A 14,666-nucleotide genomic window follows, 5' to 3' on the forward strand; every position below is an offset into this window, starting at 1 on the left:
GGAAATTCTGCGAACTTCGGGACAGAAAAACAAATTTGTGTTCGCATTCGCTTTCCAGCCGAGTACAAACCGGCTGACCGTTGTATGAATATTACTATGGAAGCTCTGCGTTATTTCTACAGTGTTGGCTAAACGTTTAAACAATGCATGAAAGTGTGGCAAAATGTTGATCGAAAACATGGGTTCTCATTCTAATTGTGCAAACACATGTAAAGTGTATTTTCGCACCATTATGGCAGTGTTATGCTTACATGTACACATGTACATGTATATTCATAAGATAGGTATCATTAGCTGCATTGAGCAATCTGCAATGTGTACAGTACGCTAACGGCAATTTTCCATTCATTTTTTTCTTTTCTGTTTTTCAACGAGGCGGCGTGCTGCCTCTCTGACGAACAGATGTTTTTGATAGCTGGCCAGACTCACGCCGAATTATAGCTTAAATACAGGTGGATTGAAAAACAATCTTGTATGCAAATTAACTACTGAATTTTTTCCCTTCAGGTCCCCCCCCCCCTCAACGTCAGCCTAACGATGGTTAGGTTGACAGGTGCATGGACAATCTTTTTGTCTCCTGTTTAATGTCAATATTTGATTTAGGCAATCACTTATGCAAATTAGCAGATCTCGCTTTTTCCGGGCACACACATTTTTTTTTTCTTATTAAATTTTATATTGGGGGGGGGGCAAATTTTGAACGATTGTGAATTGGTATCCGCCTGTGACTCTGAAAAAAAAAATTCAAAATGCAAAATGTGCATTTTGGGATGTAAAAAAATGCTTTAGCCGCATACATGTACATGTACGTACCGCGGTACGTATGTACCGTATGCACAAAACTAATCTTAGAATTACGAAGAAAATTTACACTGCATTTAGCTACATTTGTGTACAGGGTGAGTAAAAAAAACCCGAAACCCAAATGTTGCGACCATTGTTTTAGTGAAGTTCTGCATGTAGCACTTTCAAAATCTAGGATATGAAAGCCCAATTTATAAGCTTTCTTTCAGTACATGAATCATTCAAATCACTCATGTACTTTTCAAGTTACAGAGTTTTAAACACAACCACCGTTTTAAGGTTCTGTCCACGGATCCCAAAAAAGTTCAGTGTTCCTTCAGCAAAACGAAAACAAATCACATAGGGATGTGTGTGAATTGTTTTTGTGATCCGTGGACAGAACTGACATCTAAAACAGTGATAATATTGTGCACTTACGTATACATGTATACTTTGTACTCTGTGCTTGACATGCACACATTTAAAACAAATTAATATAAATGATAGTTAATACAAATGATAGATGATAATTTGTAGAAATGATCTCATTTTGTTGTATTTGTGCACAGGATTTCGCAAATCGGAAATTTGTTCCCTTTGACAACGTATCGTAATTCTGTCAACTTTTGTTTATTCCGATTATCAATTTTTTTTTTTTACAAATTTACAATTTTCACAACTCCCTGTCATGTTTTAAACTCAATTTCTTCATAACAATTGTCATACCACATGTGTAATAAATTAAGTCAACTTAAAAACGAAACACACTTACATGCTGTATTGAAAAAATTGGTTTGTTTGTTCCTGTCAGTCTTCTGTCATTTTGTTTGTTTGTCTTTGGTGTTTTCTCATTGGTCTGTTGGTCTGATTAAAAGCAGTCTTGTTTTAATGTCTATTTGTTTGTCCCTTTCTCTTTCAAAGACATTTTTTGGTTACCCAACCCATATTTTACGAACAACTTGTTGCATCCAACAAAATCCAACATTCACAGAATTTACGAAGATTGGTGGATCGTAAATCACCAAATAAAATTTCCCATTTTTCAAATAAACCCAAAAGTTCTTTATTTAACTTTGAAAAATTGATAATAATTTATTCATGCCTAATACCGGTACATAATTTGCTGTACATGTAAATCTTAGCCAAATTTTGTCTTTCAATTTATTGGTGTAGTTACAGTGTTTTCTTGTGTCAAAAGTTCCATTTCATCATGACCACTTTACATGTATAGTTGTGTGATTTTGCACTTTGTACGAATCTTGATTTGCATATTTATAAGAATGACTGTACTTTTGATTTTGAATTTTGTGAAGGAAGTTTTCTGCATGACGAATGTACGTACCGATTTGTGCTACTATTTTCTGTTGACGAGACTTTTTCAAACAGTTGCCATCTTGTACTCATCAGGAATTATTACGTCTATGGCTACGGCTATTATCTTTAGTTGTAATGGCAAAAAAGCCATAGCCACTAACTACCTGATTCTGAGCGGCTAAAGACTTCACAGGCCTGTGTACAAAATGGACTGGTGCCTTGTGAATGGATCCACAGTGATCCCAACCATGCCCAAGGGAACTAGACAAAATGGCCACCGGCAGCTATGTTGGATTGGGAGCTCCTCTGCATGCAGAGACCATGTAGCGGGGTGCAGACCAATATAGACCCCATAAACCTCAGTAATAATTCTGCGCACTTCCAAAATTTATTAAAAATACTCGCAACTCTCCAAGGTGTTTGAGACACCCATCAAATTATAGCTTATTTCATCATCTTCTATTTTTTGTTGAATTTACAGGTGGCAATCTAATGACTTTTGGGAGAAAATTCCATCCAGAGATGATCACCCCTAAAAGTAGTCATGTGGCCCATTACCATTTTGCAAAATGATGCCTGCGCTCCAATGCAAAATAGAGCAATTTAAGGGCCAAATTTTATCAAACTTTCACAGGAATACGAGCTCGCAGTCCTGTGCACGGCTTCCACCCTTCTTTTCTACAAACCTTGAAGTTCATGACCCACAAAATGCTCTAAAAGCAAAATTGATGTAATACAAATCGTGATTGGCCCACATAGGCAATTTTGGGCGTATTTACCGGTCTGCACCCATAGTATAGAGGGAATATATTTTGCTGTTCAAAACTACTGTGTTACACCCTGTGGATTACTACTGTTCTAAGAATACCACTGTGAGAATTACTACAAAAAACTGCTAAGCAAATTTATTCAGTAAGCAAAAATCAGCTGGGTACCAGTGACAAGCAATATACATTACATGACATTTTGGCCGGTAAACTGTTTTTGCTTAGCGAATATTTTCTGCACTTAGCAGATTTCTTCACATGGCAGCTCCAGGTGGTTTTTCCATTAAAGTATATCCCACTGTTCTGTGGAAATGCCATATATTGGAAAGGCAGCCAAGTATGGCATGTTCCGCTCATTAATTATTCGTGGAAATTATCATAAATGTATCACATTTTGAAATCGCATGTACAAAGATGGCAACTGTAGTCTCAATTTTGCCGTTTTGCATGCTTTTGGTGTTATTTTTTTTTTTTCTATTTTGATTTTGCTTCTCTTCCAACAAGCGTAGGTGGCATGCCTGTTAAGGTCCCGCCCAGGAATTCTCATGAAACTCCGCCCCCTGCATGCAAACCTAGCACCCAGGAAGAGCCGGCACTCCGCAATACGGCAATGATGATGAGGACTCGTTTCAGGCGATGTACTTTTTCCCCTTTCTTTACTTCTAAGTTCTATCTACATTTTTACCCTTAAAAAAAAACAGGGCCTTAATTTCATGGACTTGCTAGCAGGAAACAAAATTGCTTAGCAGGTTTACACGCTTAGCAAAAATCTGCCGGGAACCAATAACGTGCAGTGTACACGGCATGTTATTTGAGCAGGTAACCAATTTTCGCTTAGCAGATATTTTTCGTGCTTAGCACATTTTGTGCTGAACAGGTCCATGAAATTGGCCGATGAGTTGTAAGAGATATTTCAGGTGAGCAACGAAAATCAAGGAATTTGGTTCTCTCTTTTTGTGACGAGGATTTACAAATGTTAAAAGAAACGGTCGTTGATTTTTGCTGCTTATTTTCAAGCGTGTACTATGAGTCAATCACAAGTCAATCACTACCGGTATTAAAGTGGAATCATAATTCAGGTCATGTTTTGGCTCAGCTATTCAAAAAGACAGTTACCGGTAAATTATTTCAAAAAAAAATAATTCATTTTGAGAAATATTACTTGTTATAATTGATTTAAAAAATTGACGGAAATTAGAAATTTCCAAACAACCAGAATTCCACTGAGGCTGTGAAAGTACATCAACCTTGCCCTGTTTCTACGATAGTTAATTTCCAGAAGTTTTCCTCATTTGGAGTCTTAACAGGAACTAAGGTTTCCTGTATTATTTCTGTGCTGTGTACTGTTTTGTTTAATATGAGCAGCTGCAAATGAGGAGTAGTTGCAGTGGCGGATTTAGAGCCAGGTGTTTTTGTATCCAATTGTTACTGCAATCAAACCAGATTAATTGGCCATTATTAAACAGGGACTAAATGTGGTTTTGGATTGGTGGCCACTCTGTTTAGTTCATGTACATGTATACTGTGGCCTATAAAAAAAAACTGGCCTGCAATGGGTGGCAAGTTGCCACAGAGTGGAGGCCATTACAAACTGGTGGCCAAATCTACAATTTATACAGTTTTGTTTGCTGTGGCCTGTTAAAAAAAACACTGGCCTGCAACAGTTGGCAATTTGCCATTGAGTACAGGCCATTATGAACAGCAGGTGGCTACTTGAATACCAGGTAAAAAGAAATTGCCGCTGGGTGCAGGTGACCACTTAGTGCAGTTTCATGTACTATGGTTAGTAAAAAAAAAAGTAAACTGGCCTGCAACAGTTGGCACTTTTCCACAGAGTGCAGGCCATGATGAACAGGTGGCCACTCTGTACAGTTTCAAACAAAAGTATGCCATTCGCAGTAGGAATTTTGCCACAGCCTGCAGGCCATAATAGACATATAAGGTTTAATCTATGTGGCCACTGAATGTTGGCCTGCAACGGATGGTAGTCTGGCAGTCAGTGAAGGCCATTATAAACTGATGTCCAAAATGGCAGGTTTGACTGTAAGCATACATATTTTTGCATGAATAAATTACTCCTTAGATGTGTAGTGCATGGATATGGATGTACATGTACGTCTATAAATATTGCATGAGTGTTATTTATGGAAAAACCTCTGTGATATCCATGTTTAAAACCAATATTTATAGTTCTCTGTCAATTTGCATGAACTTTTCATTTCTTTTATTGTTTACTTGTCGTATACTGAAGAAAACAAATTGTTGTAAAATTGATATTCCTGTGTGCCGTAACTTCCAATCAGCGGCTTTATTTCCAAGAATATAAATCTCAAATGCTTTCATTATATTCTCTCAGTCATTGACATTTTCCCTGAATCCCTGTTTTCCTGTTTTTAACATTCATATTTCTGACCCCTAGATTCCGGAATTGTTTAGCTCATAAATTAAATAGCCCAAGTAGCTTTGCTGGTACCAGCTACATGTACAAAGATCAAACACATGTCCGCGTACCCTGCTTTTAATACTTCATAGTTTTATGGTTAAATGTTTATGGACTTCACACTTTATTCCTCATAAAGTCATGAAAGTACACATGTACATTTCTTTGTATTTAATGACTCGTGAGATGAACAATTTTATAGCTTCATTTTTTTTTCTACGAATGTTTTGCCTAACACTGCTTCCCCGAAATCAAAAAAAAAAAAAAAAAAAAAAATGGCCCAAAAAAAAAAGGAGATAATGAATTAGGCAAAAAAAAAAAGTTCTGCTTTCATGGCATTCGAAAATTCGGAATTTTTTTTTTTTTTTTTTTGGGCCATTTTTTTTGTGTACGATCATATGGAGGCTTCTGCATGTAGTCAAAGGTAAAAGATAGATTTTGATGGTTTTGGGTGGTTTTTTTTCTTCGAATTTTTCCCATAAAAAATTAGGGTAGAGGCTGTCAGAATAGGGTAGGTAGGGAAACCGGAAGCAGAAGTATTTTTGTTGTGGGCCTTATTAAAATCAAAAATATACTAACAGGTGCCGAATGAATGATAAAATATTTTGAGCAAAATTTCAAAATTATATATTTTTTTCAATCCCTAGATCAGAGCATTTCATCAATCGAGAGCCCGACAGAGGTCAAAGGAAAGGAAGACGGATCTGAAGGTATGAATAGTCATGTCCTCATTTGCATATTTGCATATTCAAATTCATATTTGAATAATTGTGGTGTTAAGTATGTATCCATAGTACAGTCGAGCAATGAAATGGCTTTATTAATACAAAGACAATGCTTTACAAATACATGTAACAAAATACAAAATGAAAAATAATTTGGCACAAATATTGTTGTTTACATGATTATTTCAAATGCTACTTTTTTATTTATTTATTGAAAATATAATGTGGACAGTGACAATTTGCGTAATTGCTCGGGGAACAGATACCGTTGATAACGCTCCCGTCTTATTAAATATTCATGCCGCCGTTTAGATTGAAAGCCGAGTCGTATTTACCCAAAACTAGAGAAGGGAGGAAAGAAAACACAGGGAATGTGATTAACTCCGCGTCGCGGAATATTTTGTCGTTTACCGTTATTGGCAGCTATTCCCTCCCATTGTCATGCATGCAATATGGGCACGGCTTTGCCGTTATGGTGTTAGCGTGAAGCACAAACAAGCAATACGAGCGCTGCGCGAGCGACACACATGTGCAAGGTCAGCGATGCATGCAGTCAGGGTTCTTGCACGATTATTGCAAAAACGGAAGCTTCGTATACTGAACATGTACGCATCATACTGTTCATGTATGGTGTGTAGTGCATATATACGGTAGTCAGTGAGTCGACAAACATGACTTGCACTAAAAGCCAATTTATCTACGTCGGTGTGTCGTCATAAACCTTTCAACATTTTTATGTGAAGGAAAAATAAAACAGTTTTTTAGAATTGTGGAAAACCCATATTTATGTTGATATAAATGTTAAAGGGAATATACAACATTTGCAAACATCGAAAAATAAAACTACCAAGTTTTTACGAAATACCTTAATAGGATGTTGGTAAATGACAGTCTAAAGCATCCTGTAAAATTATGGCACCTGGTGTGAAGTCATTTTCAAGAAAATGGTATTTTTGTGAAAATTTCCAGCGGTGGTCGGTCGACCACCGTTGGAAAAACCTAACTATTTTTCAACTACTGCTCCAAACTTACCATTAATTCAGTCCAAATTTGTTTTGCTATTGGTTACATGTTCATGGACGGGTGCAGGCCAACTAGACTGGTACCCTTACCTTACAATTTTCCGGCATCTGTAAATTGATCCATTTTATATTTAGTGGAGTCAGGGAACCAGACTACTTGAACAGTTTTGTTTTTCTTGGTTTTTCCAGCATTATTGAACACAAAACTTCAAACGCTGTCAGTGTGACAATATTTGATCTATTATACTAACCCCTCAAATAGTTCATTTCTGAAAATGACAGCAAAAGCCAATGATGTATTTAATGTGAAAAAGAGACAAAAAAATATCTTTCAGAGGTTTCTGTCATGCAACTACTTTGTTCAGTTATTTTTTATCTCCAATAAAAAGCTTGTGAAGCTCATTTTTCGGAGATAAGTCTATTACAGTCATTGCCCGAATGCCCATTATTCAATTCAGAGAATTAAAATGTAATTTGCAAGTTTCCAATGAAATTTCAGATAAATTGTAAAATCAAAAATTGATTAAGCGTCTTCATGTCCTGCACGCCTCAAGGCTGGGAATTCTCTCCAAAGAGGAAGAGGAGAGGCATTTCAAAGTGACAGAGCAATTTACTTCCAAATTTGGCGAGAAAAGATGTCATACAAAATTGAATTCCATCGTCTAAACTATGAAACGCTTTTCCCCCCGGTTTTCCCGACAACGGCTTTTTTCCCCGCCGGCGTTAACGTCATCAAAGCGTCACCGGAAACTGGCGTCCTGATGGACTGCGGGATTTGATTACCGGAAAAATTGGGATTTCGTTTCCAAAAATTGTGGGCATTTTACACCAGGGGAGGTCTGTTACATACATCGTCTCCTGGGTCCTTTATTGCACTCGATGCTGCGCCCAAGTTGAATAGTGTCATGTACCGTAAAACATGTAGAATGTATTCGTTATGTACATTGTAAGTAGTAAAGTCTGTCACGAGATAATGTGGCCCATCAGGCCAGCGTTTATCTCCGGTTGCAGTAGCATGAAACGACTGAGAATAATTCCCCCTGGATGGGATGCTAGTCCATCGCAGTTACTCCCCAGCTAATGCCGGTACCCATGTATACTCCTGGGTGGAGAGAGGCAAGTGTGGATGAAGTGGCTTGCCCAAGGACACAACATATGGCCAGCAGCTGGATTCGAACCCCTGACCCTCTGATCATGAGTCGCAAACCCTAACCACTAGGCCGCACTCGTCCCACCGTGTACATTGTAGGGTGTGCATTCTAGGATGTGAATTCAGTTTCAAATTAAAGGTGCCGGTTCATATACATTGTAATGGACACCATTTGCAACAACAAAAATGTGTTTTTGACGTTTCAAGGAGCAACATGTCTGAAGCAGATTATTGAGAAACTACGTGTAACCTATCGAACTTTCAGCTCAGTAGTTATACTTTTTGAGAAAACTGTGAAAACGCTTCTTTCTTTCGACACAAAGCATTAGGTTCCGTTTTCTCAAAAATTGAACTGTTGGGTGCTAGTCACGATTCTTGCCGCGCATGTTTAACCAGTGCATCACGTGCGATGTGTATTGGTGCTGTGTGAATTGTGTGTCACACGCAACGTGTATTTTACATTGAATGGACACGGTTGGACATACGTATGCGTATGCCACGAGATGTCCGCCACATCAGAAGTAAACAACCGGGATTTTTCGTATTGTCTCGGGAACAGCGCGACATTAGGTTAGTTTCCTTTCAACCAGACCTTTGGAATAGGATAAGTTAACAATCCAAAACATAAAATTTTCAGGTTTTTCAGGCCGTGACATCCCTTTAAGCATTCTAAATATATTTGTACAAACCATAGAGCTACATGTATATTAAATTACTAGAGCGCTAACTCCTCATTCTTGCGTGCGGAGACGCTTTGAAGCCGTCCTGGGCGCAGACATTTTGAATTCATGCGCGTGTTTGTAGAACATAATGAAATCAGATGGATTGAATTTTGAAAGTGTACTCTACATGCAACGCGCAAGTAGAACATACAATGTACGCAAACAACTTAAGCGCGTCATGACAGTTCAAAAAAACGTCACGGCAAAAAGCATCTGCAGCGAATATGCGCACGCGTTGCGCTGTTTGCGTAGAGCAAAATGAAACGCTCATTTGCTGATCGTGTGTTTCAGTTTTGGGCGTATCGGCTTCGATAACGCACCGGTATGGAATACAAATGCAGATATGCAAATAGCCGTACAAAAGCCGTACAAAATTGCTAGCTCTCCATAGGTTTGTGTACAAACATGGATGCGCCCATCAGGCATTACTTTGTACATCGAGTTAGCGCTCTAGTAATTTAATATAGCTCTATGGTACAAACTGTATTTTTGACTAAACAAAGATACTGAAAAGTTGGTAAAGATCCAACATCTGCAATTGGTACCGTACATTGTTTCTGTCGTGTTCCGCGCCGAAGGTCACATGTTCAATTCCTACCTTTGCTTCGTCCGTTTTGTTTTTCAGCTTTAAAAAAAAAAAAAAGTTTTTCATAGAACTTCAGTTTGTCTATATGGAAATTTGTCTTTTCCAGAAATTCGCTATCAGATGCCAAGGAATGTTTTTGCATTTTGTTATTTTTTTCAGGGTAGCCATTTGAGCACTGCAGATTTTTGTAAAATTTTTCCTACCATTTCTGTAGTTTTGAATGAGAGATTCATTTTAGTCGTTTAACAGTTTCATAATTTATCAGATCGGTACTATGCAAAGCCTCATGCAAGTCAATGGCTGCATGGGGACACAAACATAAAAGTTGTCAATATTGCCAAACTAATGAATAAACCATTTTTAAAATGACAGGGTCGACCGAATCAAAATAAAAATTGCATAGTTTTGCGCAGAGTCATTGATTATTCAAGGAAAACATGGACCTGGATTGGAAAGGGTGGCTTTGTATTTTGTTTTCTTTGAACTGCTGTCAAAAAAAAAATTGCCTCAAATTTATTTATAATATTCATAGTTTGCCATCAAAAGCAGGGGCCGCAAAATGCTAGAACTGATCATTTGCATGTTGGATTTCGTCAACAAAGATAGCGCTTGTCGTGGTTCAGGTTGTTGAATGCATTCACGGCTTCAGCAGGTGCATTGTCAGCAGTAGCCAAGCAAGACAATTGCAACAGCATTTTGGCTTCCTTCCCCCACCCCAAAACCCCCTCCCAACCCCTCACACCCACGCCAAACCCGCCCCCACCCCCACCCCACCTCCAGCCCAACCCCACCTCCACCCCAACCCCACTTCCACCCCAACCCCACTTCCACCCAACCCCACTTCCACCCAACCCCACCTTCAACCCAACCCCTCCTCCACCCCTACCCCTCCACCCCAACTCCACCCCACCCCAACTCCACCCCACCTCCACCCAACCCCACCTTCAACCCAACCCCTCCTCCAACCCAACCCCTCCTCCACCCCTACCCCTCCACCCCAACCCCACCTCCACCCCAACCCCACCTCCACCCAACCCCACCTCCATCCCAACCCCAACCCCACCTCCACCCCATTGCAACCCCCAACCCAACCCCCAACTCCACCCAAACCCCCTCCCAACCCCTCACACCCACCCCACCCCACATCCACGCAAACCCCACCCCAAACCCACATCCACCCCACCCCCACCCCAACCCCACCTCCAGCCCAACCCCACGTCCACCCCAACTCCACGTCCACCCAAACCCCACTTCCACCCAACCCTTCCTCCACCTCAACCCCTCCTCCACCCCTACCCCTCCACCCCAACCCCACCTCCACCCCACCTCCACCCGACCCCACCTCCAACCCAACCCCTCCTCCACCCCTACCCCTCCACCCCAACCCCACCTCCACCTCCATCCAACCCCACCTCCACCCCTACCCCTCCTCCACCCCTACCCCTCCACCCCAACCACACCTCCACCCAACCCCACCTCCATCACAACCTGAACCCCACCTCCACCCCATTGCAACCCCCAACTCAACCCCCAACTCCACCCCAACCACTCCCTACCCCTCAGTCACCCGCCCTACCCCTCAGTCACCCTCCCCAATACACCTTGTCTTCCCAATATATTCATCCGCACAAGCATGACAAGGTTCCAATAATCTGACTTGCCTCGTTGCACTTTTTGCTTGTGTAAGGCCCCATACATGTATACTTATCATACAGGTGGCTGAAAGCTCTACCCAAACCTTCACTGCAGCATTGTGCGTAATTCACAATCAATTTCCGACAGGACTGAGGCTTTGAAAAAGGTTGTCACTGCCTGTTAATGTGGGGATCGAGAATTACGTACAATGTACTGGTACATTGTGGCATACATGTACATAGCGGTGGACTTGTAAGGTGTGCATTATGTGTGCTTTGCACTTATTCACCACTTACAAGCATATAATAGATTACAATTTGTGAAAAACATAATATTGGTTTGTAGTCCACAATGCACCTGTAATTTACATGTGTACATAAGTGAAAAACATTCTGAGTATTAAAATAGCGTAGAGAGACAACCCATGTTTACCTAACAATTCATGAAAAAAATAATTGGTTTTGCAGTCCACATATAACAACAGAAATTAAATAGTGCAAAATCCATTATAAAAAAAAGACAATCCATGTAATTCACAAATAGAAATACAATCATATTACACTAAATCCAACTATTTTTTTCGGGAAGGGGAAATCAGTAGTACGTTATTCTTGTGATCATCAATGTACAGTCGAATCTCGTTATAACAAACTCTCTTAATACAAAATTCTGGTTATAACAAACATAAGCCTTAGTCCCGACTGTGCATTTATGTGCACAATGAATGGGACTGATGTTCCTCTTAATACAACATTCTGATATAACAAACAATTTGGCTAGGTCCGAACGAGTTTGTATTAACGAGACTCGACTGTAATTGTTTATTTCAATGTGGAGCATGTACAAAATGTAACAGCTAGCCCTTTTTTTTCAAAATCAGATTTACAAAATTCTAGGAATGGATTTAATTTATTTATCTGAGCCAGAAATAGCAATACAATGATGCACAGAACATATCATGTACATTCTATGTCGTAGAAGTACATTGTAATGTATCAACATATCCATTACAACATTCCTTCATTCAGGGATTAGTGTTACTCATACAAACAACAGATCCTTCCAAGGATGGCGTTTTAATTAAATTTTTGAAGCAGTGACGTGATCGTTGAAGGTGTACCAAAATATCTTTGGTATATCTCTTTATGGTGGAGCGTCTATCTTCCATGTAAAGAAAATTGGGGTGGGGGTGGGGTTGATCATGCCATGAAATTACAGTCTTGCCAATGCCACTGAAATTTTGTTGTCCATGTATAGGCCATATTTGGATCAGTAAAAATATTGCATTTTTAATTAAAATATTTACCATCATGACCATGTTTAGTGAGTCCACATTTTGTTGCAATCAATTACACACCTATGAACAGATGCAAGCCAGCTAGACTGGTTCCCTGACCTTACAATTCCCCGACGTCCATAAATGGCTCCTTTTTATCTTAAGTGGGGTCAGGAAGCCAGACTAGTGGAACATGATGTTTTTCTTGTTTTTTTCCAGCATCTGCGAATATAACACTTCAAACAAATTATTTTGATAGTAGTTTTGTGTGAGCTGGGATCCATGCGAGATCAGTGAGTTTTTCTCACTGAATGGATCACCTAGGATAAATAAGAAATAACTAAATAAATAAATAAATCAGTGTACATTTGCTATAAAATACTGAAATTCCCCCCCCCCCCCCTTAAAAAAAAACCAATCTGTCCATTTCCGAAAATTACAGCAAAAGCAAATGTGATGCGATCAAGCTACATGAGTCGTTTGTCGGGAATTTTTATTTGGCGATTCAGGCCAAAATAGGGCCACTTCATCACATCACTTCATCACATCTCTTGGTGTTCCGACTTCCATAATTTTTAAACGAAAAATGGTATCAGCATGTGGTTTTCAAAGCAGTAATGCTGAGATTTTGTTCTTTTGAAATCTGTCATAAAAAAAAAATTGACCAGGGTCGACAAACGACTTATGTAGCTTGATCGCATCACAAATGTTGTATACCCTTTACTAGTAACACACCCCATTTGCTCAACACACTATGGCCAATTCACGTTGCATGGCGACATTTAACGGCCTTTGTAGGTGGATAATGTCAATCCATGTCAGATCACATCTCGGTAATCCAGAAATAAACCATTTCTTTCTTCTTTCTTTTCAAGATTTTAGATTTCATATAAAAAAATCCTAATCTTTGAAGGGTCCAGCATCAGCCCCAAAGGCTTGTTCAGTTGTGTAACACTCGGGCAATTGAACAAGCCACTACGATAACACGCAGCATACCGGTACTTACGAAACTACAGAGGCAGTCACTGGGGCTGCGAAAATGATCTTTTATTCTCAAAATGCCAAACCTCTTTTTCACACAAGATGTTAGACCTTTTCAAGGTTTTTCTTTCTTTGTATCAATAGGTCAGCACTACTGTGCAAGGTCCAGACATAATACATGTATAGGGTTTGTTATCATTTGTCATCATGTTTCAGTTAAGATCACACATTGAAGCATGTGGATTTTTGTTACATGTAATACTTTGGGGTTTTTTTAGTTATTGGACACATTGGCAGTATTAAATGTATCTTTCACTTAAAGGGAATATACAACATTTGCAAACATCAAGACACAAAACTACAAAATTTTACGAAATACCTTATTAGGATGTTGGTAAATGACAGTCTAAAGCATCCTGTAAAATTATGGAAACTGGTGTGAAGTCATTTTCAAGAAAAGTAGTATTTTTGAATATATTTCCAACGGTGGTCGGCCAACCACTGTTGGGAAAACCCTAACTATTTTTCAACTACTGCTCCAAATTTACCATTGTTTTTTCAGTCCAATTTTGTTTGCTATCGGTTTCATGTTCAACAATGGGTGCAGGCCAGCTAGACTGGTTTTCTTACCTTACAATTTTCCGGCATCTATAAATTGATCCATTTCATCTTTAGTGGAGTCAGGAAACCAGACTACTTGAACATTTATTGTTTTTCTTGTTTCTTCAAGCATTTTTGAACACAAAACTTCAAACATGTCAGTGTAACAATATTTGATCTATCATACTAACCCCTCAAATAGATCATTTTTAAAATTACAGCAGAAAGCCAATGATGTTCATTCCCTTTAAGTTCAGTGATTCTGTATCATTGAGGGATTTATTTGTTAACAGAATGCAGGGAGAGGCTGTTGATGATTATTGTTTTGTGGAACAAACTTAGGGTTGGTCATGTGATTCACAAACCTGCTGAATCCAATGATATCCAATAATATCCAATAATATCCAACAATATCTAATAATATCAAATAATATCCAACAAATCCAATACTATCCAATACTATCCAATAATATCCAATAATATCCAACAATATCCAACAATATCTAATAATATCCAAGAATATCTAATAATATCAAATAATATCCAACAAATCCAATACTATTTAACAATATCCAATAATATCCAACAATATCCAATAATATCCAAAAATATCCAATAATATCCAACAATATCTAATCTTATTGAACACTATCTAATAATATCCA

General features: G+C 38.9%; 1 protein-coding gene across 2 annotated transcripts in view; it reads left to right on the forward strand.

Annotated features, from left to right (window-relative positions):
- Window positions 1-14,666, forward strand: part of LOC119724557 (diacylglycerol kinase theta-like) — a 91,391-nt gene that overhangs the window by 52,763 nt on the left and 23,962 nt on the right. Inside the window, exons 8-9 of one of the 2 annotated variants that reach the window (XM_038195659.1) lie at window positions 3,374-3,502; window positions 5,952-6,014. In XM_038195659.1, the coding sequence (XP_038051587.1) occupies window positions 3,374-3,502; window positions 5,952-6,014 (192 nt within the window). The remainder of the gene's footprint in view (window positions 1-3,373; window positions 3,503-5,951; window positions 6,015-14,666) is intronic. The other variant, XM_038195660.1, reaches the window with a different exon arrangement.

Source organism: Patiria miniata, unplaced genomic scaffold, assembly GCF_015706575.1.
Source record: "Patiria miniata isolate m_02_andy unplaced genomic scaffold, ASM1570657v1 HiC_scaffold_18, whole genome shotgun sequence".
NCBI classification, from domain to species: Eukaryota; Metazoa; Echinodermata; class Asteroidea; order Valvatida; family Asterinidae; genus Patiria; species Patiria miniata.